The sequence below is a fragment of the Tetrao urogallus genome (assembly GCF_951394365.1).
Source record: "Tetrao urogallus genome assembly, chromosome: 5".
Classification (NCBI taxonomy): Eukaryota; Metazoa; Chordata; class Aves; order Galliformes; family Phasianidae; genus Tetrao; species Tetrao urogallus.
This window is the reverse complement of record NC_136818.1, coordinates 59,684,766-59,712,433: the sequence shown is the minus strand read 5'-3', so window position 1 is coordinate 59,712,433 and position 27,668 is coordinate 59,684,766. Positions and strand designations below refer to the sequence as shown.

General features: G+C 41.0%; 1 protein-coding gene across 1 annotated transcript in view; it reads right to left on the bottom strand.

Moving 5' to 3' along the window:
* GRK5 (G protein-coupled receptor kinase 5) overlaps positions 1–27,668 on the bottom strand; it is a gene marked incomplete at both ends in the record, with an annotated part of 156,772 nt that overhangs the window by 18,258 nt on the left and 110,846 nt on the right. The window contains 5 exons of the mRNA XM_079535438.1: positions 907–1,047; positions 1,587–1,650; positions 4,807–4,899; positions 7,589–7,689; positions 26,811–26,888. Of these exons, the coding sequence (XP_079391564.1) occupies positions 907–1,047; positions 1,587–1,650; positions 4,807–4,899; positions 7,589–7,689; positions 26,811–26,888 (477 nt within the window). The remainder of the gene's footprint in view (positions 1–906; positions 1,048–1,586; positions 1,651–4,806; positions 4,900–7,588; positions 7,690–26,810; positions 26,889–27,668) is intronic.

Genomic DNA, 27,668 nt, shown 5'->3' with positions numbered 1-27,668 from the left:
TAATAACAAAACACATACTTTAAAAGTATAGAAAAATTAGCTGTTAGGACTTCATGAATTAATCTGTTGAATCCAGCCAACTCATCACCAGAAACCCCCAAATTTAATGCTCAGATTCTTCAAAGATCTTAACAGTCAAGGGAAACTCCAGCTCCAGCTGCACTGTTTTGCTGGATAGCTGTCAAACAAACACAGTAAGTTCCCAGGAAGGCCCGTGGTGGCCGAACTGAGGCAGCAAGGTCCCCATCACCCCTGTGCGGCTTTGGCGGTGCCCCAGCAATGATCAAACAAGCCAAAATCTACACATCCCTTTTAAATATGTGCCATTGTCTTTGCTTCTGCCAGAGGTAAGCAAACATGATTACCTTTCCATCTGTTGTATTCACAGTGTTTCCTAAAATAAGTAAAAAGAACACAACAGATGCTGAGACAACAGCAGTTCTTTTATCCAAGGCAAGTATTTAGACACAAGAACTGGCCGAACTCAGGAAAGCCTCGAGTCAGGCTGACCTGCTCCATGTCACTGGCTGGGTGCTGCTACTAGCCAGTCTCTTCTGATGGACTTGGGTTGAATCTCCTTAAGTCTCTTGCAAGCTCCTCTCTCATTACCTGAATTACCTGGGAATTCAGGTAATCACACAGGACAAAAATAGCTCAGCCTGATGCAAGTCAAGGCTGGAAAGAGCATTACATGGTAGAGAAAACACACATCGTTTGGTGCATTTCCCACAGATCACAGATAAAAGTGAGACTCTGGAAGTGTGCATGGTGAAATGTGGAAGGATGGGCTTCCTACAGAAAACAGCACCTTTTCTGTACGAGGAGTTGGAAGAGGCATCAGATTCAACAAGAGACTGTGCTCAGCAGGTGAGCACAGAGCCATGCTAGAGAGAGTTCAATACTCACTACAAACTGACTATTGACTTTTTCTAAAATCTGCTTTTCATTTAGTGCCATGGATTCGCCTTTCCTCTTTTTTATTCTTTTCTTCTCTAATCTTTTGCAGGCGTACATCTTCCCTGTTGCTCGAACCTGGCAAGCGCAGACCTGAGAATAAAAGAGAACAGTTGCTGGGTAAGTTAAAGATAACACTTCTTCTGGGTTGCACTTTGCTCCTCACAACTGATCTGATCTGATTTAGTCCTTTTAAGGTTAGAAACAGTGGTGCAGAGAATAAGGCTTAGGTGGGGGCAGCTGGGGAACTGACTGCTGTTTCCAAACATGCTGTGCAATATTGGTTTAATTATTTCACTTTCCTCCGCCTGCTTCCTATCCCACCTCCTTTTGTCTGTGTAGATGGTAATCTGCTCAGCAAAGGCCTGCCTTGGCCTCCTTGGACTCTGCTGCCTAGGCAGTGACCTCAAGCCTTTAGTAAAATACAAATAAGGGTGTGACCCTAATTCTAATGTGAATGCAACAGTCAAATACAAAATAATTTTCAAGAGTGTTCTTTTGAGATTGCTGTGTCAGAGAGGTTAACCAAAACTATCAGCAATTAATGAAAATCAGCCTCTGTCTCATTTAGATACTATAACTGCAGTTCCTGAGAAGCAACAAACAGAACAGAAACTTTCAGAACCACTCACCTCCCCAAAGCCGCCTTTCCCTAGCACCCTGTACTGCCTAAACGTGTTTTTCGTTACTGGTTGCCTGGAAGAAAAGGAAAAAAAAAAAGACACACTACATTTAATGCACTCTCTGTGATTTATTTATTTCAGGGCATACTTTTGAAAAGCAAAATAGATAAATATTATATAATCAAATTATTTCGAGGTAATTATATAGTATAATATAATATATAATTATGTAATTACATTACTTCAATGCTATGTATGGCTTGAACTTTTCAATTCCAACATATTAAGCTGTAATAAAATACAACACATTAGTGAGTCATCAGTATAATTTCAGCTAGCATCTTAGGACTGAGGAGGGTTCTGAATCTCCATTATATAGCTTTGGCCTTCGTTAAGCAGACACGAGGCATGAGGGCTTGCAACAACACATGAATCCTGCAGATCATCTCATGGTATGTTTTTTTAAGGGTAATGCTGAGCTAACATCTAATTACTTTGCTCGTTCTTCAAGTTGAGAAAATGAGATCCAAGATTCAATCACTATGAAAATACTTATGTTTTCTTGACCTTAAGCAAAACAGGAAATCAATATGAAACAAGCAAAAAACAATCCCAGGAGCTGGAATGGAGGATTCAGATCCCATTCACAGGAGGGGTAGGAGCAGGAAGCAGGGCTGGGAGCCCTTCCGGCCCAACCGGAATTACCTGCCTCTTGGGACCACAGCACTGGGCAAAAAAGGAGGAAAAGCATCTCTTTCCTTTGGGGGGCATGTGAAACAGATTAGCTGAGACCATTCACCTGACAAGACAGTCTCCTGGTTCCATTTTTAAGCAAATTAGCAGACTCTTCTTTTTTTTCTTCTCCCTCTAGTGAGTTAAATTGTGTGTATATTCAGTAGCAATTTAAAGGCCAAATTAAGGGTTAAATAAGTATCTATGTAATTGTACAAACACAGCCACCACAAGATCTTACAGGATTCCCACAAAATTCTGCTCTTCCTAAAGGGCTGCAGCCCTAAATCTTACTTCCACCACATTGGCTATCATCGAAGTTCTACAGTGTGACAGAGAAAGTACTCTGGATTCTGAGACATCTGATTTTGTGTCCACCAGTCTATCACTGAAATTTTAAAATTACACTGGCAATCAATATGAACATTCATCAGAACCGCATAGCAGCGTTGTTTTCCTTTGGCGGGCAGCCAGCCGGCAGAGGGAGCACAATAACGTGGCTGTTCTAGCAGCGCAGTGATGGGGTCGATGACAATAAAGAATAAACATTAAAGCAAATTGTTTCATTTATGTTTGCTATTGTTTTTTATAAGTAGGTGAAGAAAAGCATGCAAACGGCCAAAACTAGAAGATGCTATTTTCAGGCTTCTAAGAAAACGCTGAGAATGCTATTGGGGTTAAAAGCAACAATTAGCAGTGATAACTACGTGCTCAGCAATGTCCCTGGAGTAAATGGACTGTGTGACTCTCTGTTTGAGCCAGCAGATTCCAATCACTAACATCTCTTGGCTAATCCTAAAAAAAACAGTTCTCCCGGCTTCTTAAGCTGGATAGGCACGGCCAGTAGCTTCTCACATTTGTTGGGATAATGGAAAAAAAAAAATCCTCAAAGTATTTGAGAAAATTCCTTGTCTTAAATGAGAAAATGGCTAGGAAATAGCATGGCTAGAGATGAATCATCTGATGTTTTTCAACTGAAATGGAAGGGTAAATTCTGGATTTAGTCGAGATGGCATGTGGAGCATGTCTTGGCATGAAACAGCTCTCCCCTCTGCCCACCACTTCCCTTCCCTCTTGTGCAGCAGCTTTGTAACTTTGCAGGGAGAGTTACTGGCACAGCTCCTTTAATCCCTGAGCTCTTACGCTTATGCACACCACTCAAGGGTCTGGCCCTAACTGATCTGCCGTAATTAATGCCATTTGTGGAAACTGGTGCCTCTCAACTCAAGGTCACTGTTAGCCAGCAGTGTTCATCTGCTGGGTACTCTCCAGCACTCTCCAGCATGGAAGAGGCAAAGGTCCCTTCCCTGCAAATAAATACCCACTAAGGCTGCTTGGTTATTAAATGTGTCCTTAGAGGTCCAGCCAATAAATATGGTGCGAGGACCTACATGCTGCTTTTTTGTCTGTTCTACAGCGTTTTCATAATTGCGATAACTGGTTTAGACAAATAGTCACCATATTCTGCTAAGCAGAAAGACAACAAATGTTGAACATATTTTAAACATACCTAATATGCCTATCATACTTAATACCATTAAATGGCAGAACACTGTAGCTTTAGAAGCCAAAACAGCCTCCCTGGTGTTCTGGGAGAGATTTCTCTTTTATTATTTGCTTCCCTAGCAAGCAGCATCTGTTTCAGTCTTTCTTGGGCACAGCGTTTGCAAATGTAAAAGCCAGAGATGGGATGTGTAGCTTACATTTAGCAGTATAGATGCATGAAGGTAGGTCATAAACAAGCGCAATGTGGCCTTTTGCTGTGCAACAAATAGCTCACTCTGACAGGGCCCACAATGAAATTGGCCACAGAGGTTTTTTGGATCACTGAGGAGGCTTGGATTCCTATTTTTTATGGGCTACAAGTTTTGTCCTATTCACTGGGCATGCACAAGCATGCTGAGCAAAGAAAGTGCCCAAGCTGCTTCCAGGAGAATCATAGAATCATAGAATGGCTAGGGTTGGAAGGGACCTCAAGGATCAAGGATTATACATAACCCAGTCACAAGTTGTGCTTGTTGGATGATCACATCTTGAGACACAGTTTGTGTTTAAATTGAATCCAAAGCCAGCATAACAATAACTTTTCTATGTGGCATCTTCCTGTGGCTAAACCATTACTTCGTCTTGAACCTTCTAACAATGAACAGCTGCAAGCAAATGCTAAAATTAGAAAAGCCTTCCTGGACCTCTCTGGGATAATTTCCCTGGAGTACAGCTCAGGGAGAGGGGGAATGAGCCTTGATGAATCTTTTCAAATGACAACAGTGGAAAGAAGTAGAGAATTGCTGCACAGAGAAGGCCATAAATGGCAGATATTGGGAGGAGACACTAGTAATGCTGAAGGAAGGCCAAACTATTTACCTCAAAAGCGAAAGGAGCAAACCGGTACCACGTCAGCTGTTAGATTGAGATTATATTCTACAGGCTTTCCATGGAAACTGAAATAAATATTTTGTATTCGTTTTTATTTAAAAAAATAAATTGTGACACTTACCTTTCCAACCACTTCCACTGGAGAAACCTGTCAAAGTACATGCTGTTCAGGTATTCTTGGAATGGTTCCCCACTGAGGTGGTCAAGGACAGATCTATCTCAGATGAAAAGGATATATAAACATTTTAAAATCCTGAACTTGGAGCAAAAGAGAAATGAAACAAGAGGAGAAAATCCTGACTTCTTGAACGATAAGGACATTTGACATCTATTTAATTACTACTTTATTTTACTCATGGTTTCAACCTAGGAACAAATTGATATGCTTATTGTGTTTCATAACAGAAGACCTAATACCAGCTGCCTGGTAAGTAATATGTACTTGTTATGCTTGCTGAAAATTAACAAGGATTCTCCCACTGGCTTAAATGGATTTTTACAAAGGCTGTTAGACATAAGTATATTTGCTTTTCTTAGTAAACTAAGACCACCTTATTACAACACCCACAGCAGAAGAGCTCCTAAACTTTGGGAGATGGATCTGGGTTAAAAATTTCTGGATGAAACCCATTTTTGTTCAAAAGAGAACATTAGGGGCATTATTTTGAGCAAAAAATAAAATCTGTCTCAACTCCTGTTATACAGAAGAACTGGTAACTGATTGAAGTCAAAAGCTTTTTCCTAATAGCAATGTGCCTCATAGAATAAAATGGAGGAAAGAGAGTCTGAATAGGGATCTGAATATGTTTCTGGATCAATAATAAGAATTGGGTCCTCACATTATGACAGTAAAGTCTTCATGGAAAGGACAATCTGCAAATGTTACTGATAAAAACGTTACTTACGACAGGCAACAAGCAGCCAAAGACCAACAGACATTCCCTAAGGAAGGCCAAAGGTTTAGAGCTAAGAAAACTCGGGCTGAGCTGAGAGAGCTGCTGAGATGGAGGCTGTCATGCTGTTCACTGGAGGATTTTGGTTTTGGTTCTTGGATTACTGAGGCTACTGCATCTGCCTCTGCTGGCAGTGGTGCCGGTACATAAGTGTATATAGACACTTCCTTAGCTTTTGCTGGAGGATGAAATCCTCTCTGAACAACTACTCTGGTTTGCAAATTAATAAACCGGCTCTTCCTCGAGTGGTTCTAGACATGAGCAAACAATTCAGGAAGAATAATGCAGCTCAGATCCCTTCCATTTATGAACCGCTATTCCTCCATTTTTGGAATTTCTCAGCTATTTGAATTTTTTATGAAAATTCAAGCTTACAAATAAAAAGATCACCTAGCCTTAATAAGCTTTAAAAAAAATTTCTGATTCAAACTGAAAATATTGTGGAAATTGGGGGAAGGCAGGAGAAAAAAGTCAAAATACTGAAGATCGAAACAGCACATACAGCTATACACACATTTCTTCTACAGACTGATCTTATCTAAAGCAACTTGTCTGAAATTCATCCCCATTCCTGTTCCAACGGGACTAAGTTTCATATTTGTGTGCATGCTCCCTTTTTCAGTCTGGCTGTGAGCACTTCCAAAATTAACATTATTCTGTACGTTTAGTAAATGCCAACAGCGAATTTTTAAGACTTCCTTCTGAGCTCATTTCAGTCCACTTAAAACAATCAGCATATTTATGTACAAAGTCTCTAAGCTGGCTAATTGATCAGTTTTGCTTCAGAAGAAGGGATGGCTGTCTGTGAATAAGAGCCCGAATGAAGTGGAGCTCAATGTTAGCCCATTTCATTCAGTTAATTAAAAGCTTCACGTATTTCAGAGAACAATAGCCGCTTTTCAGCACTTGTTTGCTTTTAGTTCCCCTCTTTGGCAACAACAGAGTGCATTTTACAGTAAACTGTCAGCTTTCAAATCGATTTCAGAAATGGAAACGGACATCAGGGTTTTCTATGTCAAGCACAGCTCTGCCTTTGTCATTGTGACTGGCACACACAACTGGTGTAAGTTATGCTAGCATCTCAAAATGGACATTGGGCCAACGCAAGTAAACTAGTTATGTTATAAGAGAAGGCCAGAAATAACCCACATCTCCTACCAATGCAAAGAATAACTGGAAACAGAAAAGGTCAATGAAATGAGTCAAAACAATGAATGACAGCAGAGCGAATTTTACAAATCCCCATTACATCATCCAGGGAAAACAAACTGTGCTCAGCCAGAAACCACATGGGCCAGCTTGTGATGATCCCTCCTTTTCATATTTCTGTTGGTTTAAGATCACTGCTATGAACATACTCAGGTCAGTATTTGCAACTGCAGACTGCATACCTGGAGCTTTAGAACATAATAGTGCAAATTGCCTCACCACTACAAAACCTGATAAGCCTTTTCCCAGACAAAGGATGAAATAATGCACGTTCATTTGAACTCCACAGACAGACAGAAAGCTTTAAAAAAGCCCCTTTCTGCTGCTGAAGATTTTCTGGAAAAGCTATGCAAAGCAAGTTTGCACATTCCTCTGTCTAAATGGTCTGTATAGCCACTTAATTTTTATTCACTTTGAAACAGAGATGTTTTCTTTGGATATATTAGCATTGTAGCTCTTTTCACGCAGCATGAAATCCATGGCTGGTTCACTTGGCTAGAACGCTCTGTCAAATACCTAAAACACTAAGTGCTTGTGTGTAGTGTATATAATGGCATGGAAATATTTATTATATTTTGTCGGGATGAAATGACTTCACTGCTTGTCAGTTACGCCTCTAAGATTATGAATATAAGCGGAAGGTACATGCCCTGATTTCAAATCGAAATCTCTCTTTACCTGACAGTCTTTACAAGCTGTTGACTGCAGCCATGTGGTCTTTGGATATCAAGTTATACTTACTTTGTACAGTGAGAGAATAGCTCTTTGCAGGGACTGTTTTCGAGTTTTTCCTCTGTCTGTTGGATAAGATCTTGACTGACTTCTGGAACGTAGGCTGGAGACTGGGGGGAGAACAGAGGGGCACATTATCTCTGTGATGAGGTGCAGATTCTCCTCTGTTAGCATGTAAAAGACACATTCATTATTTACTCCCTGCACTGCTTCCATTCAATTCCAGTGGTTGTGTAAAAGCAAAGGAGCTTTACGTCAAACAGCAGTAAAATAGGATACCGTGGTAACTCACTCCGCATTCCACTCTATCCTCACATTGCTTTTCTGCCTTCTCCTGTACCTTCACCTCCTTGCCCAGCCTCATGAATATGCAGGACCCACTCCTTGCCAATTCTTTGAACTGCTCCCTTGCATCCCATGAAAAATGTGCTGGCCTGAACTGTGTACAGGCCATTCTCTTAAACAAAAGAGAATTTGCCCAGTGTTTTCACTTCACTGATGATTCATTGTGCTGTCTGAAAAATCCATCTTTTTTTTTAAAAAAAAAAAAAACAACTAGCAAGATTTCAAAGAAAAACAAGAGCAGAGCATTTGTATATATTGATTTTTATATCAATAATACAGCAAGATGCATGCAGAAGTGTCTGGATGCTTTAATTCATCATTAGAAGGACAAAAATAACCTGTCGGTTTTAAAATAATCATATCAAAAAAGAGCTGTGTCAACCAAGCACATAAACTCTTTTCATCCTCTCCTCCCTTCAGAGAGGTTGTACATTCAGCTCCTTCAAAAAGCCCTTACCAAAGAGAGGTCTTTTGCAGTATGCCTTGATGGTTAACCAGTTTAAGACCTTTGGGACTAATTATCTATAAAGACAGTTTTTAGGCAGCCCACATTCTTACTCATTAAAAGTATGCTGTAATTATATAAAAAAGTGTAAATGCATGTACGTGTGTGTGTACAACTATTTATAGACATTTTCACATTCACATGAAAGCCCCTTTCTATAACCAATAGGATTTGGGAATTTTCAATTTACCCAGCCACAGATGACAAAAACTCCTCCTGCAGAAGACATAGAGCTTGGTAAGGTTCCCCATCCATGGCTACGACTACCAGATGTGCTCAGTAGGTTTTTTAAGGAATATTCAGATAGGAACCAAAGCCCACTGTCCAGCAGCATTTCAGCTAGTTGTGACTAGTAGCCATGGATTAACACCTCTTGCTTTCCAGATTGCACAGTTAATGGGTGAGCTATAGAGGCTCAAAGGCAACCCAGAGCCTATGTGTGGCTGCACAGGCCTCTGCTCTGACGCGTGGTTATCCTGAACACCTCTGATTTATGGGGTACAGAAACACTGCTGAGCTCCATTTGTGCTGCTGTGGATCAGGAGTATATTTTCTGATGTAAATCAGAAAAAAATGACACTAAGGTTTCGAGATGAAATTACTGCCAGTAAAATCTAGCATTTGCTGTAGATTTATAGACCAAATGGGGAACCAAGAGCTATGTATTAAACCTCCTAAACAAAGCCCTAAATGAAAATAATAAGACATTTAGACCAAGTGACTTGATTCTTACAGATGCTAGCCAACCTCATTTCTCAATGTCTTTACTGGGAAGAAATGCGCCTTGGTAGTGGTGTTGAAAACTGCACACAAATTTACTGTCCAGTTGGTTGCTTACATTGCCATCTCCTAAAGTCCTTAGAGCATTGAAAAAGATCTTGTTTACTCTAGTCCCAAATTACAAATAAAAGGTCCTTACTGTGGATAAACAGATTGGGAAATTCTGCATGCCTCTTTCCCTCTTCCATATGTCTGTATCCTCTCTGCTGCATAAGCCACAGCAATAATTCAATCAAATTTTGTCTTACATTAAAGAACATTTGAAAAAAAATTATAAACATAAACTAGTAAGTCTTTTTCATAATGTTGAAATGAAATTCTTATAGAGAAAGGGGTGAAGAATGAACGAAAAAAAAACTGTAAGACAATGTGGGAAGTACTTTAAAAAGGCATGAACTGTGACTTCTCTACAAATGAGGTAATAAGTACAACTGCAGCCATGGGCTTCAGGAGAGCCAACTTTGATCTTTTCAAGGGCTTACTTGGACATATCCCATGGGTTAAAGCATTGGTGGCACAGGAGAGTTGGTTGACATTTAAGCACCGCTTTTTCGAAGCTCAAGATTGCCTAAGAGTAAGAAATCAGGCAAAGGTGGCAGGAGACCCATATGAGTAAGCAAGGAGCTCATGAAAAAACTCAAATGGAAGAGCTTGCTTTAGCAGGGGCTTGGACTAGAAGATCTCCAAAGACCCCTTCCAATCCACATTGTTCTGTGATTTGTGGAAGACAGAGTCACCACTTGGTTTTTCAGAACCACCCATCATTGACCATTGAGTCTTTGCATCCTCTGAACAAAGCACAAGCAAGCTAACAATATCAAGTGAAGACTCACACTGACATTCTGTACGTGGACTAGAGCATTACAGCATAGAGCAAACACTGTACTAAATCACTTTCTGTAACAGAAAACACTTCTTTTCTCAAGCTGATCATTTCTACCTAGATCTGTAGGTGTAGCAGGAGGAGTGGTGTCAGTACGCAGACCTTCGTGTTTAGAACTGGGAGAGGCAGAGTCCTCACACATACGGGATGAGGTACCTGGCCGTGCCAACCCTGCACAGCCCTAGGGAGTCTGTGTATGACCCCTTCTAAGGTTTTCCTTAAGACTTCATAGTTCCCACTGCTCCCATTAGATAATGATTTTCCTTGAGTATTGTGCACATTTACAGCCTTCGAATCTTAAACAAAACCAGAAACAATTGCAAACCCAAATCCAGCTCGTCAAACCTACTTTTGCTTCTCTGGAGACGAATTGGATGATACAGGTTTTGAATGTAAGCAAGCATTTGGATCCCAAGAGTGAAAACTTCCAAAGGCCACTTCAGCTACTCACAGAAGAAAAAGTTGCTTCTTCTCTGGAGAGGTGCAAAAGGTTTCTGCAGCGCTAATAAAATGGTTATTAACTCTCTCACTGCATTATAGGTACTGACTGTAAAAGCAAACTTGGCTTTCACCACAGAACAGACACCTTTCTGAGCGTATTAAATGTCCTGCAGCACTGGGAGACCCACACACCATGATTAAGTCCATTCCTTCTGAGCATGGGAGAAAGGATATTCTGCTAACCCTTCAGAAACACCTGCAGAAACCTGTTACATTTGCTTGTACTCAAAGCAAAGCATAGAGTAGTTTTAATAGATACAATTCTGTATTTTCTGTAATGACTATCCTGTTTCTCATAAGGTAAATAAATTGATTTTGATCTCACAGTAATGTAACTCAGGTGCCAATCAAATTAACAAAGGAACTAGTTAGGGAACTAACTAATGGAGCTGAACCCAGATTCATGGCCCAAGATTAAACTTAAACTGATTCAACAATTTCTCTGATCAGATTACTTTTTTTTTTTAAACCAGATAGTCCGAAAGTTCACCAGGTTTTGACCAAAATCTCCTATCTCCTTTATCTTCACATTTATGTTCAGAAAATAAAAACCTTATGTATATTTTGGTGACAAAGTAACAGCTTAGTTTTATGATGCCCTCCTTCAATTTTTAAGGAAAAATTCAACTAGCACATTAGTGTTTATCTGGAAAACAGGAAATGGACACACAGTTACATTGGAGTGCCAGTAACATACTGAGAAAAATACGCATTTCTAATTTTTTTTGGTCTAATTTGAAGACAAAAGACAGCCTCCTAGCTGCTCTTCCAGCTCCAGTGGCTTGAGAACAGTGAGATGTCACACGCTTGTTCAAAGTTAGTTATGGTTGTATCAACAAAACTTGGAGTTTCTTCCAAATCAGACCTGCAAGGCAGTTTTCATGTTTTACTAAGAGGTTCATTTCAGCTTCTCCCCATTCTTCTCCACTGGGGTGCAATGACTGATAAAATCACGGCAGCTAGGATTGAAACTGAATGCTTTATCTACTTTAAATGCTGCCCATAAGTATGAGTTTTGGTGGGTGCAGAGGGCACCACCATGACAGCACAGCCTGTCTTTGCTGCACTGCCATTGTTTGTCCCTGACAGCCTGAATGCGAGGAGAACCATGCCATGCAGCTCTATGTGTGCTACACCTTCCCTATCACAGCCCTCAGCACCTCACCAAAGTACCAAAAAGAAGCAAAATCTGATTTAGACTCACATGAAAGCTTCCAGGCTGTGTAACTCCCTATTATCTGTTATTTTAAGCATCGTGTTGTACTAAGCTACTTTAAAATGTAAACTCTTTTGACAGACTGTAAGTTTTGCTACAGGCAGCTTCATTCAGCCCTTCAAGACACAACATTGTTGGCCTTCAGTGAACAGGACGGAAAACAAATAAGCCTCCTCATAAGATCATACCTACACGCTTGACATGGTACTTACAGCACTTCTCTGATGGTGTTACCTCTGCAACTGTGGGAAAGGCACCCAGCCTTTATACCAGCTAAGCAAGCTCATTGTGAAACTGAAAGCTGAAACAGCACAGAAGGCATTCAGGAGACTGTTGCTTTTAATTTTACTTTTTCCTCAAAACATGTGATTTGTCATACTTCTTCCCAGACAGAACTGCCAAATCTTTGAAATAGGTGAGATTGGTACAGAATTTAAGGCTATAAGAGTTGTCCCAAAATCTGTGGAAGTGAAAACAGGCAAAGAGGTAGCAGAGATTTGCAACTCAAATGAGTAGCAGCATTTTCTTGATAATTCAATCAGTTGGGGTTTGCCTTTCTGAAATCAGGTGGGGTGAGCAGCAGAATCCAATGATTTCCAATACCTGCCCAGAAATGGGGCCCAGAACAGATGCAAGGTGACACAAACCTACCCAAGTGTCTGTGTGCAGATTTGGTTTATTGCCTGTAAAGCTTCTGTTTCTGCAGACAAAGTGCTCGAATGACAGGGGGAGCCTGACCCCCACTTTGTGTCACCACGGTTTGAGAAAGCTGGAAAGAGCTGACCAGAACAAGACTGTCCTGAGGGTTGAGAAACATCCCTGGAAGAAAATGCTAAATGCCATTGAGGAACTAGATTTGTTTAGTCTAGATAAATAAGAGGGAAACATGGAAAAGGTATTTAAATGTATAAATGTTTTTAATAAAGAGAACGGGAAATAAATTATTCTGCATACTCTGGTCTACGCCAAGGAAACAATTTGAAAAAATTCCACTTCAATGGATGTGAAGATTTTTTTCTGATTTCCCACGTGGGTTACCACAAGAAGATGCATACAAATACTGTGCAAACTGTTCTCAGAGGTGTGAATGTAGAGAGCAGAAAGGCATCTACTGAGGATCTCAGTGTATCTAATATGTTCTCAGTGTAAGAGGCTCTGGAGCCTCCTTCCAGTCCTCTGTAGCAAGGTTCTGCAAAACTCTGCCCTGAAAAGCACTGGTGCATGCCATGGCCCTAAAAACACATATTGAAGGATGCTTTTATGCTGAGTGCTGCTCACCAAAAGAAACCTGCACCTCTGAGCAAATCACCTCTGCCTAATTATTTGATTTCTCCTCGGGACTAAGTATCTTCTTTGCAAATGAACAGCCTTGCTTCAAAGATATTCAGTCACCACTATCTCCAACAAAAAGAAATAGCTTTCAGAACTATGAATTTCAGCTAAATATTCAGATCAGACGAAGGGATGGCATTGATTTTTGTCAGACTGACTTTGCAGCAAACGGAGTGGGTCGTTAGTCCAGAGAAATAATGGTTATACTTTATCCTTACACAGTGCCTTTCTTCTAAGAACCTCAAAACTTTACAACTTTGTTGCACAATTAAGTCAGACAGCTGGCAATCTCACAGTATTTTGAAGAACAGGATGGTGAAGAGTTCTGTTTTGCTGAAGTGTTTATCATATTCATCCGCGACTGAAATTAAAGAAGTCTTACTGAGATAAATGAAAACCAGAAATGCTAAGAGTCCTCAAATCAGTTCGTTTGTAGCTTTTGCAATTAGTCAAAAAGGAATAGAAACCTAGAAATACAGGTTTGTCTTTTTATAGCAACTCTTGCTAGTGGATGAGTCATCATAGTACCTTGAAGCATGATTGTTCATAACAATGATATGGACCAGAAAGATATCACACTTCTTAGAACAAATAGACTTCTTACAAACGTTATGATTATAACTGCTTTCCTGGCAAGTTTCAGACATGCAACCATGATATTGAAATTATAAGAGTTACTTTAAAAGTCACTTGCACAAAACAAATAATGTGCAGCATATGTTATGTCTCAGGTTATGAAAACATTCCACAACAAACTAGCTTAAAACAATTAAAAATATTTCATTCAACGGACAAAAGTTCAAGCCATAACTTTTCTTGAGCTGTCTTTGATTCCAAGCACATCCGTCTTAATGATATGTGTGTTTTCAGATTTTGACAGCAATTTTCTACATATGATCTATTTGCCAATCCCTACATAGATTTGCTGCTAGTAAAGAACTCAAAACTATGGAAGAAGCAGGCTAAAATGAACTTTACTGTTCTGCTGTGATGAGAAGAGTTCATCCACAGAGACCTGGAAACAATGGTTGCATCCAGTTGTTGTGACGCTGCATTTAATTTGCTGTCACGCAGCTGTGACCCAAGAGACCAACAACAGAGGGCAACAGTTTGTGTCACACACTGTGTCTCATGCAGTGCCATTTCTGCTGTTGCTCTGGCACATCACATCCTTCCACAAAGAAAGGCACATCTAGCAGAGGGACACATAATGAGGCGGTAGCAGTAGCATGACTATCTGTGGTGACTCTGAGACCAACACTCATAAGGAGTCATGAGGACAGTAATTAAACTGGCTGCTGGAAGAAAGAAGCCTCGTTAGATGTATGTAAGTCATCTCGGCAGCTGCATGGTTGACGCAAAATCTGGGAACAGCAAAGTCTATATGCTCAAGTTATACATGTTTTCAAAAGGGAAAAGTCATAGAAGGCCAAACAGAACATCAGGTTGTGCCTCTTTGTGCTTCTTGTGCTCATCTGCTAGCTGTGACCAGAGATTCACCCCAAGAACTGGCTCTTGGCATCTTCCTCAGGGCCTGCACAGCTGCCTGCATGGCAGGAAGATGCCAACACAGGGCACAGTGTGGGCATGGCCTGTCCCACGGAGGGGATACCTCTCCTGTTCAGAGCAGGGCCTGACCAAGGCTGACCAAGGCTCAGCCTGTGCCATAGCCTGGTGAACAGTCTAAAAGCAGTGGCAAATGACGGAGGAGAACTATGAAAGAACTGATGGGGAGAAATGCAGAGGAAAGTAGCGAGAAAGGAGATAGAACAGACAGTCTTGGTGGCAGTTTGATTTTACGAAGTCCAGGTTAAGCATGCATTTCAACCTGGTGAGGCAAAGGTTGCCAGCACTGTCACAGCCTCCTGAATCCTTTTGGTGTTAAGCCCAAAAATGTTGGAACGTTCTTTTTTCTTGCCCTATGTCTGATCTTGTCTGCTCAGATTTAGCAGTATTTGTTGTAAACAGACAATTCTACATCAGGAGCAGCTGCAACGTTTTAAGTAATCAACTTCTGCATTTTCTTTTTATTTTTTGTTCTACCACAAAGTCATCTGGGTCTGTATGAGGCAAACCAGTAAAGCACAAGGCTTCATAATTCCAGGATATTTTCTTTGAGATGACAGATGTAGGAACTGGCAGTGAGGCAGATGGGGAACATGGAGAGCAGCTGTATTATTAGCAGCAATTCATCAGCGTGCAGACATTACCTGAGAATCAGGGGGGACATACTGCACTGCATACACATCATGAGAGCAAAACCTTCCAGTGCAAACCAGTAGCACTAGCCCTGGGAATGGGAAGATGTTAAATATCTTACCCAAGATTACAAAAGCGGATCATTGACCCACTCTTATGAAAAACAGCGTGGTCTTGTGCCTCTGAAACAAATAGTAGTTTCAGTACTGAGAGCAAGATCACTTGCTGGTAGCTAAATGAAGCAAATCAGCAGTGCCTATTAACTGTGGAGTTTGTTTTGTAGCTGCAAACCGATCTGGAGCCACGATGAATCTGTTTTCCCTCAAATTCTACTAAATTATCAGAAGCTTTGTTGACACAGAAAAATACAACTGCAAGAAGACAATAGAGCCCTCAGCAAACAGCTGAACGTGTTCTTCTGCCGGGAGGGGCTGTACTAATCCATCACAAAATGCTAACAACCTCAGTTTATGAACTTATATATTGTAATAGACATCATCTAGCTTCAGGCTGACTTGCTTGCTCCAGACTCACTGGGCTGCCTGTCAGGCTTCAGCAAACCTGTGGGTAGGGAAAGAAGTTTCTTCTCGGGGTTTCTAGCATCTTTCCTTTTTGGCAATTGGGAACAAGTTGCAGTCTTTGAATTGTGTCATTCCTTGGACAACTTAGCAGACATTGTGGTGTCTCTTCTGACTAGGGCATGGAAAGCATAAAAAGCATTTTTCATGCTCTCCTGTTGATCACAAGCAGGCTCTGCTATCTAACTGGACTTTGTCATGTCCATTCTCAGTAGACCATTCTGTAGTTGTGACAATTGAAATGCTCTTTTCTAGAAACCATATTTCTGCTCTTGATGGTGACAACTGCAATGCAGATAGTGTGAGTAAAAATGTTTCCCAAATAAAAACTTTCAGTCCACAGTGTGGTTTCATTGGAATGTTAAATTTTTTAGTTCGGAGAAATCTCAAGGCATAACCACAATATTAATTACAGAGCAACAAAAGAAGGGAAAAGATTGACTGGATCAAGGAGAAATTTCCTCCTGGCTCCTATAGGTGACCAGAGGAAATCTTTCAAAGCTCCATAGAAAGTAATTTTGAAATAACGGAATGTCTCAGGAGACAAAATTTAGTTGTTTCATCAGCTTCTTTTGCAAGTCCTGCAAATCAGCTGCAGGCTTCGTGCTCTTCGGATAAATAGAACCACTCACTGCAAACCTAACCATCCATGGGGCTTCTGGTACAGCTTAGATTGAGAACATAAACTGGTCACCACAGAAGCTCTGCTTTTGACTTCAATTAGAAGTCAAAGAAGTCAAAGAAGAACCGGGCTCCACAGGTACGTAACGATATTTTTCAATGTCTTTAAACAATATTGCTTCACACACAGTGTTTCAATAAATCTTTGGAAACCTTCTTACAGAGGTTTCTTCACCACTAAAAGAACTTTCCCTCCTTTGACACAAAGGTTTAGAGGTGCTCATAAACTAGCCAGCTGAAATTGTTTTTGTAGATGTAAAGGGGAAGGGAAGAATGTTTGACTCGTTTTTGCCTTTTCCCCCTTTGAAAGCATTTTACAAACAGATTAAAGTGTAAAAACAGATGAACTACTCAGTGTCAGTAGCTGTCAGTAGGATGAGTAGTTTAAGAACAGAAAGAAGATTAATTCTAACCAAAGTTAGGCTACTCACGCAATCCTTGGAAGCGTCACTGGTTCAGAAGGTAACCTTTTTTTAGCAACCTCAGCTGAACCACTGCCACAGTGCATTTCTACAGCCAGCCAGATGTTTGATCATATTTTTGGAAACAAACAGTATTCTCCACATTAGTGGCAACAAAGATACAAAGATGACAGGGCAATTTTGACGGCTTCTGTTCTCAGAAAGTTTCTTCTCTGGCCATGTGTGCTTAATATGTTTGGATGGCATCCAGTGTCCAGCCTCGTATCAGAGCCTTTCTACCTTTTAATGTCCTCCCTCACTCAAGGATAGCCTAAAAATTAGCAATTAATCTTATGTTGCAATAGTCTCAGCTTGGCTTTCTCTGGTAAACCGAATGTCATTTGTACCATTAAAAAAAAATCTCTGAAACTATAAACATACATTTACAACCTCAACATCACTGAATGGCTTTCTTGCAGGAAAACAAACAGATGCCTCTTGAATTCACTCCTCTGAAACGTAAGCCTGCAAACATCAGTAACCCTTGCCTTGCAAGCCATTCTCGCACTGAAGTCCATGAGCTGTTTGCTTTGAACAAAGGCAACTCATGCACGAAAGCCTGATCCAGGTTGCACTTAAGCCTGTATTGCTTTATCATTTTCAGTGGGGATTTTGCAGACTGGGCTTTCACCTTTCACATATGAGGTCAAAATCCTGGGGAAATATCTGGAGAAACTAAAATCCGACAGAGAGTTTGGGAAGGCCTTGGAAAAGATTAGAAAGTGAAGTAAATAAACATCAGGAAACAGTGGGCTACTCACAGGAAGACTGGAGACATAGAATCATCAAATCGCGCAGGCTGGAAAAGACCTTAACAATCATCAAGTCCAACCTCAACCTCACCATACTACCCTAACTCTAATAACCCTCCACTAAATCATGTCCCCGGGCGTGAAAGCAAGCAAAATCACTATCAAGCACTGCTGGAAACAGGTGTCACCTGTGTCACCCAAACCATTAACAATCATATGGTAATTGCCTTCAACAAAGAATTGAGAGGAGAGACATTTATTGTAGGAGATGACACAGTTTGCAGTGGCATTTTCCACTCCTTCTCTGCTTTGCTTGTGGGACAAACAACATCTGTGGTAGGACAATAATCTTGCTATATACTTAAATTTTGACTTAGGTTTGACACAAGCTTGACTAAATAATAATAAATTAATATACAAACTGAGACTTAGCATGTGTGTTAAATGAGTTTTCTAAGTATAGCTGTAGTGCTGAAAAACAACAACAAAATGGGATAGTTTGAAGTGCCACATTTCCACAACTTGAATGTGTTGGTTACTTTACAGTCCACCTGTAGTGCAAAGATTTTCTTTAATAATTATTTTCCTATTCTTTATGCTTGTATGCAGATATTGTAATGAATTTAAATACATTTATTTTCTGTGAAATTTAAAACATTCCTTTTGGTAGTGCTCTAGTTCTTGATTCCAAGTTAAAATAATGGAAAATTATTAGCCTAGCAATTCATCCAATTGCATTATACCAGCCAAAGAGGTCAGTCTCAGGCATTTCATTTGAATTTGCTTGGCCCATTCGTGTAAGGCTATTCAGTTGATTGAGTTTCTAGCTGAAGAGGCTGTTTTTCCAGAATCCTAATTTCCTGCTGTTAGGGAAGCAGATGAGTAAGAAGATATGCTTAACATTTTTTGATCATGTGCTTCTTCATTCCCTTCCTAGCTGAGGTCAAGTCTACAGTTGCCTGCTACCACTCCTGAGTTTAGCTCAACGAGACATTTGTCAATGCCCAAAAGACATTTGTCAACTCATTTTGCTTTTAGCTTCAGGAAGCCAAAGCTGAAATCAGAAAAATTCCTGCAAGTTACAATGGGTGCACTGAACAGCTGTGGAGGACAATCAAGCAAAGCTATCCTGTACTGTTGAGAAACTGCCCACAGAAATCTGTGTGGATTTGCTATACGATGTCATTTAAGGCACTCTGTATTTCACTTAGAATGGAATTCCCCTCACTGCACTTTAATCATCCAAGAAATGAGTCACATAAAGTCACCCTCAGCAGTAGAAAGATAGAAGAACTTCATCTCTCTGGTCTTGATAAACATCTGTCTTTGGATAGACCAAGTTTACAATGCATGCTTTGAGAGTGTAAGAGGCTAGACCCACTGAAGATCAATTTTAATATGTTGTTTTGTGTAAAAGTTGCCTCCTGCAGACAGCTTTGATATCTTGCAAGGCAGTGTTTCAGACAGCTGAAAAAACTTGATTTCTTTTTCCCATGTGAACACATTTTTCAGACAGACTGTATCTGGGGAAGCTGAATGAACCTTAAAGGCTTAATATTAACTTCCCTGGCCATTAGGTAAACCATATGAAGTGCATATAAGTGGTGAGGAGTATGCAGATTGGATAAGGAAAAGATAACTCTTTGAAAGGCCAAAGGTATCCTGGACTGCATCAAAAGAGGGGTGGCCAGCAGGAAGAGGAAGGTTGTTGTCCCCCTGTACTGTGCCCTCGCGGGGCACAATCTGGAGTACTGCATCAAGGCCTGCAGCCCACAGCACAAGAAAGATGTGGACCTCATGGAGAGGGTTGAGAGGAGGGCCATGAAGATGATCAGGGGGCTGGAGCACCACTCCTGCAAAGAAAGGCTGAGAGAGCCAGGCTTATATGGCTTGGAGAAGAGAAGGCTTTGGAGAGACTTCGTTGTGGACTTCCAATACTTGAAGGGACCTCACAAGCAGGAGGGAGACCAACTTTTTATAGGATAGTGATAGGACAAGGAGAAATGGATTTACACTAAAAGAGGGGAGATTTAGCTTAAAAGTTAGGAAGAAATTCTTTTCTCAGAGGGTGGTGGGACCTTCCTCCTGCCCAGAGTGGTTGTGGAGGTATTGAAGGCCAGGCTGGATGAGGCCCTGAGCAGCCTGATCTGGTGGGGGTCAACCAGCCCATGGCAGGGGGTTGGAACTGGATGACCTTTAAGGTCCCTTCCAACCTGAGCCACTCTGTGATTCTATGTTAACAAGCGTATTTGTTAGCCAGGGGGCAGACAAGTACATCTTTCCACTTTCCAGCTAATCTTGAGCAGTCTGCACTATTTGCACGGTGTACTCAGCCTTTTCAAATACCCTGGCTAGTCTCCACGAGGAGTCATAGCAGCCTGGGGGGCTTGCCTCGCCTCAGCAGACAGCTGTGAGCCAGTTTTACATGTGTGGTTGACATGAATTAGCTGAAGTAAGTTTCCATTTTCCAAAGGGTCAAGTCAGAGCGCTTAAAGCAAACACAGGGCAGCTAGAAGGCTTCTGCCCACTGAGCAAGTCATCCCAATGGTTTTCCTGACCACAAACGACAGTTATGAAGCATCTCCTCTGCATGAGAGTTGTAAACTTGGGAGTGTAACTTCCCAAGAATGACAAGGAAGGAAAAGCAAAGCTTCAAATAATAACACTAGCTAGAGTAAAACTAATATGGTTAACAGCCTGCAACCAATGCGAGCAAGTACAGTTCAAATGCAGCTCTCCTTAAACTAAAAGGACAGGGCACAGAGGACTGCCCAAGGACCTACTGTGGGGCAACACCATCGAGACAGAGCAGACTCCATGTTATTTCTGTAGGCTCTTGTGCAGTTTGGCTTCATTGCAGGAGACAAAAATGCTCAGTAAGTATTTAGTTAACTAACATTTGTATTATAAACAGTGGGTAAAGGATGAGGAAATAGGACTTGAGCAAACCATGAGAAAATGCATTTCAGTCTGAGACCACAGCAAAGGAACTGCTAATCAAGGCAACAGATTTCTTTGATGCCCTATATTACTGCCTGGCTGCAGTGGCAGAAGAATGCTTATTAAAATACATTCCGATTAGAAAGCATTAATTTGAGTAACAAGGTTGCCATACTGCTGCTCAAATATTTTCCCAAATCAAACTTCAGAAAGATGAGCTGAGAAGAGTACTTTTCCGGACTAAGATGTAGTGATCAGCACACGTATTGATTGTGTTATCTCTGGAACAGTAACAAGAATTATATATTGATTTATCTGGAGACTGGATTGTACATTGATTATGCTATCTGCAAAGCAGATAGCTAAGTAAAGCTATCATCTCTGGTTAAAACTGTGCCTACAGAGTAGCGAAGTCAACAGAACAGGGAGATGAGAAATCCATTGAGTCACAGTGTAAAGTCCCAGGGCAATTAATTAAATGGCAAAACTCTCCTTGGCTCAAGTAAGGCCAGGATTCCTACTTAAGTATTTAGCATCGTGCAAAGTTTACTAATGGGAACCCAAAGGACACAGTGAATAGCGTTTTCAGCAAGTAAATAATTCTAACCTACCCTAAGTCCAAGTAACACATTGTGTTCAGACAGGCACTTCATTCATTTCTTATTTCAATTGGGTCCTTAATGAAATGCATACGGTTTAGAAAAGCTTGAAAACTAGCTCAGAAGATAGCTCTTGGTCCAAGCCTTAAGGGAACATCCACAGTAGCCAGTGAAAAGCAATACTGTGTTGACCTTTTATCAGCAAGATAACAAGCTTACAAAGGAACAGAGATGACTTTCTGGATACAAGTGATATAAGCTGAATTTGTACCAGCAATGTAACAATGTAGAAAAAAGACCCAGAAGGCTCCCTTTTGAAAATGCAAAGCCTCATCCCATGTTTTACTATGCAGGTTGCTTTACAGAAGCTTAATGGTTGTTGTGGGCTTTTTCCCCCTCTAAGTTTCACTTACAGTGACATTCAGTTTTTATTTTGGCCACTCCAAAAACTAATTATAGAATCTTCCTAGAAGGCATTTAGTAAAACTAATCAGTTAGAGGAAGAGATCTCAGCACTGGAATCCAATTCCTGGTAGGACCTGCCCTTCCACCAATGGGATTCAGCCAGAACCATTAAGAAGTGATGCGTGAAACTTCTTACGGGAGATGGAAGTCTTTAGTGATCAGAGAAGATGACTGACTCAGAAGCACAAGTGCTAAAGTTTGCATTTATTTTCATGGTGAAAATAGGAAGGGAAGAAATGTCAAGGAGAGAACAACATGAAGGAAAAAATGCTTACCATCAAGATTAAAGCAATGGTGTGCAAAAAGAAAACTGTGGCAATGTGCAGAGCTAAGAATGGGTGCTTGTGAGTGTGAGCCTGGACTCAGCTGCATGACTTTCCCCAGTAGAAAGGCTCATAAATCATTTTAATTTCATCTCACCCATCTTACGCAAGTATTTTCTTCTGCAGAAAGAACTGATAGAAGAGCACTTTTTAGCCAGCGGACAAGTGGAAGGCCCGGCACTGCTGATCAGCCAGTCTCCCTTCCATAGGACTTTGTCCTCCCTTCCTTATCCTATAATTGTTCATATAAACAAAGACATATTTCCATTTAGCAAAATGCCCATTGCTCTCAGTAGGCTGGAGTAAGGAGGTTACTGCTGCATACAGCTAACCTCCTGCAGCAGAGAAAGACATTGAAAATGTGGCCTTTACTCTGTGCATTTCCTGGAGGGAAGGCAACGGAACAGGAATTCAGATAAGAAACCTAACTGTTGCTGTTCTTCATATTCTGTGAAGTGTATTAATGGGGATAACAATACACATCAGACATCCTATTCAGTAACATTTTTAGTACACAACCGGGTCCAAATATAAACTATAATGACATATGGAGACTGCCTTAATAGCCATTTCAAATCAATTTAGTTTTATGTAGTGTCTCTCAAAGTATCTCAAGGTGGTGGCTTTGCAGTGACAAAGAGAATAATGGGCTAGTGATTTAGTGGGGTTAGGAATGGTGGCTTTCAAAAAGGAAGGCAAAGATGTTGCAGTCAGATGCACAGCTCTAATCCGAGAGCAGCACAAAGGTAAATGTATCCCTTCACTCTTGCATTACCAGAAGAAGCCTGGTAATGAAGACATGCTGGGTTCAGTTAAACTGAACCGTTCCACGAAGCACAGAGAGCTTTTCCATTTGCAGACAGAACTGGAACCTAAATCTGAAACATTCTCACTCAACTGCTGAGATTAGGAAAAGCCAGGAAATAAATATTTGTGACCGATTCATTTTAGCAGTTTTACCATTATATTTCACAACCTCAGAAATTTTAGACTTCCTGTGGGTTGGACTTTTGCCCTACAGGCTTATTAAGTCAAAAAGGCAGCTTCAAGTGCCTTTTTCATGGAAACTGTTAAAGCTTCTCTTGAAGAAGCAGGATTCCAGTCAAGAAATCTCGATGTTATGTGACCACTGTGCTGCTCCTGTGAAGTAAAGATGGCCAGTAGATGAGTGTCCCCTCAGATCAAGGCATGGAAGTGACACACACCTCGTGGGACATAGCACTCCTGTTGATGAGGCCCTCTCACCAGCGCTTATCCCCAGAGGGCCCTGAGGAGTGGCCAGCTCAAAGTGGGACCTCCCGGGAGAAACAAGTCAGTGCTTCTTCAGAGCATGTGTCTAGATGGCTGGTATCTTCACCCACCCCTTCCATGAGTTTTCTGTCTCCTGCTCACCATTCAGGTCAAGCTGCTCAGGAGCCATGGAAAAGCTTCTGTTTTGGCATTGTAAGTGAGACAATCACACGCAGCTCTTACATTTCCCTCCCATCAAATATTTCAGAAGGGGCTGCTGGATATGGGTGTTTCAACATACTTTTGGCAAGAGGGCGCATTGATGTCTTCCTATGGCAGAAGTAGGGATTTACTTCCTCTTTTTCCCAGATGAGAACCAGAGTTCCTACGTGCCATTTCTCCTAGAGGCTTAAACCACCCATTTTCCCTTCCAGGTGCTAGGCCATGCTCAGAATTTGTCATTGCTGTTGCCTGTAAGCCAGGGAGCCATTGGAAGCGTTACCCACACATGCCATCCTTGGCCTCAGCTGCAACAAAAGGCTGTTAGATGTCTTCTCAGCTGCCTCAGTGAGTGCTCAGGGGCTGCTCAGGATGTTAAAGCTGCATAGAGCCTGCACTGTGATGATCTGAAATGGTGTCTCCCCCTCAGCTCTCTGGATGAGCTCTGAGTTCCTTCAGTTGCCTCAGGGCTGATGTTGAACGCTCTCGCTAGAGCTCTCTATGCAGGCATTCACTGCTCCCACACACCCAAGTTTGCCAACTGTTGCACAGCGTAGTAACATCTCACAGTGCCTGTGAGTCACATGAGGTTGTAAGAACTGATGTGATGTCTGTTCATCTGGGGAAATGTTTTCCTTTCCTTTCTGCTGTACAAGTATTATATGCTTTACTAAATAAAGTGCATGTTCCCTATGCAAATGAATACATTTTGGAATGAGGATATACTGACACATTATATGTTAAATATGCATGACATTTAAAAACCCAAGAGCTAAAAATCTTTTATAAATATTAAAGAGCATGAAGTCTACTTTTTATTTTGATTTTATTTCTGATCTTGCACTCTGGGAAAAATACTATTTACATTATAAGACTGAATTATCTGTCCAAGAGCCAAACCTATAATTTTATTCTATCAGTCAAGCTGTATGTCACACTATTTTTATGTCAAGACAATAAGGTTCTTTGAAGTACAGACACACACCTATTTGAAAGAAACTTCTGCTCTGAAAGCAGAAGGCTTTGGAATCAGTGGCTCTTTGTATCTTTCGAGGCAATGACAGCTAAATGGAGAAATGCAGCAGTGCAGCACCTAATGAAAAGAGGGTTTCTTTGCTGGCCAGGACCATATTCCATTAGGACATTTGGGTCCAGATTAACCTCTGTATGCATCTAACCTGATTTTGAATCACTTACCTTTAGTGGCTTAAAGTCCATCCTTTGGAGGTTCCTACTTCTCTTTCTATGCTAGAAGAGAGAGCAGGCCACCTCAACTCCTAATGCGAGCGTCTAAGGTAAGTATCCACAATGAAAAGAAAGAAATCCAGACCTTGCTGAAGATGTTTTAAGTAATTATTGTGGGACCTTTGTTAGAAAAATTATCAGTCAGCTCGTTGTTATGGCGTAGCCAATATTACCTCTAGCAAGTGTTCTCTACTACCTGTAGAATGGCTTACACACTTCTCTAGGAAGAACTGTTTAAGAAAAAAGTGCAGTGAGACCAATGTTGACATTAAAGCTTAACCAGCACAGTTTTAGTTTACAACAGAAGGCACATAGCTTTGTGTTTCCTTCTGCCCTAAGACCTTAACATAATCCGAAGACATCATAAGTTTCAGAACAGACCACATCCATTTTTCACACTGAAAAATCAGGTATGCAAGTCAAATAAAAAGTGTACAGCATTGCAGAGAAGGGAAACTCTAGTTCTAGAGTCCCAGTAATTTGCCTTCCTGCAACACTATTTTTTCCTGATGAAGACAAAACTGCTCTCAGCTTGGACCTTACTGACCTCACTAAACTATTCCATGTGCTTCTGCTGCACTATGGGGCTGCAAGTAAAGTAACAGATATGGCAGAGTGCAATGGGACATCAGTGAAGAGTGGCATCTGGAACTAAAGAGTGGCACTTAGCTGGAACTAAAAAGCATTGTCCTCTCACTTCCCTGTTCCTGATACCAGCAAAATGCCCCTCTCCATTTCCAGATCAGGACTAGAGCAGTGGGAAAAATTTTCCTTATGTATTTGCCCTTCTTTCCTCTGTTGATAGGAATTTAAAGACAAACAGTCACCTCAGTGGATGGAAAACAGTAGAACTTCATGCCCTTAATGAATGGGCAGCAGGAACTCACCCTGGTAGTGCTAAATGGCTGCACAAGAAGCTAGCCAGGCTCAGGAAATGAAACCAGATCCCCAAATGCAGTCTGAGATAACTGAAAGTATGCACTGAAATTTACGGTAGGAAAATGACTGACTGGAAAAAAAAAAAGGTCTGCTCTGCCCCTGCATCTCCAAAACATTTTGTACCATTTAAGCGCTTTAGAAAGATGTCTGCCAAAAATGCAGTTCTTTTTCCTGAAGGTCAAATGTATTTCTCTTGTAAAAAAGATGAAGCAGCAGTTGTATGTCTTGGTTACTCCTATGAAAGCAACTTAGGAAAAATCCTAGGATTGTTCACATGTCGAATTTTGATGTTTATTGCTTTCTGGCAGTGACTTTAAAGCAAAGGTTAAACCTGGTCGGCAAATGATCCAGCGTCCTGCTCAAAAGGGTTAGTGCCAGTGCAGCCTGTCCAATATTGCTGCTGCAATCTGTACTTCTGTTCAGAGTGCCACCCTGTGGACACGGTTGCTACCACGAGCTCCTTTGGACAGCCCAGTGGTGCAACAGTCAGGAGCTGACAGCAGTGGAAACCAACTGGTGGTGTCACCATCAGCTCCAAGACACACAGTGTCAATTTCAATCTTGCAAGCTTTTGGTTACCTTGGGGCAAATTATTGCAGGAAGAATGTAAGTTTTTGTACCAACATACAACATCTGTTACCAAAACCCATCTTTGCTGGTGCTTCCTACCCAGCAGTATATGAAACACCACAAATTTGAACAGAATAGGAAATAACCAGTTGATAAAGTTGCGAAGGTGTCCTGCACTGCAGCACGGATGCAGAGCTTTGCACGTGGACAAGAGAACAGAGAAGCCCCTTCTCATCATAGATGACTTAAGCCTCTAGTAAGCACAAGTTCATTCTTAAAAGCCAAGATTAAACAGATTAAAATACGATTTTCTTTCTGTTTGTATAAGACTTGCAAGTTTATACACTGGAGATTGCCATCATAAATTTTAGGGCTCTAAAATGATATTAGAAAGCCTAGAACAACCTTGTTTAGCAAAGGTGTGCCTTGCAGCATTCTTTCAGTAACACCGCTTTGGCTGCCCCTTACCTCTGGGGTGAGGTATTTCATCATGATTTCCTTTCCCTTCTCTCCCAGCTTTTCATCTGGAGCAATTTCATACTCTGCCTGGAACAGATATAAAGAAATTGTCAATATTTGCACTCGTATTTCACTATCATAACTTCATTTTGGATGTGGTCTTACCCAAACGTTCTGTCTGAAGAATCTGGAGAATAAAAACAGTTTTTTGATGGAAGTAAAACCTGTACACAGAAACTGTCCAAAAATCTTCCACAATATTTTGAACAAACCCTGGTGATTTGTTTTCTGAGATTATATCTCTTCATTAATACCAATACAATTTAATTCCTTTATATTTTACAGCCTTGCCAAGAGAAAGTAACCAGAGACAGTAACTCCCTGGGTCTTGCTTAAAGAAAAAAGAGGATACAAAAGGTAATTTTTTTCTCTCAGTAGTAGAGAAAGCAAGTTTTTGGTTAATTCTTGCCACACTGGTATTTCAAGCACCAGATGAACTCCTTCGGTAGGCTGCCTGATTGGAAGAATGGGTCTTCCCTATTTATTTACATCTTCCCTTGGTCTAGCATCCCTTCTACAGTGCCATGAGACTTGCCCATCACTTTTAGTGATCCTCCAGCCAGACTCTCACGAAGGCAGATCTGAGAGCCATTTTTTTTAGGCTGATTTCTCAGGACGCAGATAAAAACAAGAGAGGAAACAGCATAAGAAACAAAGAAGTATTACTGGTGCATTATGAAGACATGAATCACTTTAGTAAAAGTTTTGGAATCATGGAAGGCATTCAAATTAAAAACATGCTGCATAGAGTCCCAGTTACAAAATGATAACGACAAATTCGCAGAGGCATTCCAACTTGGCACTGCC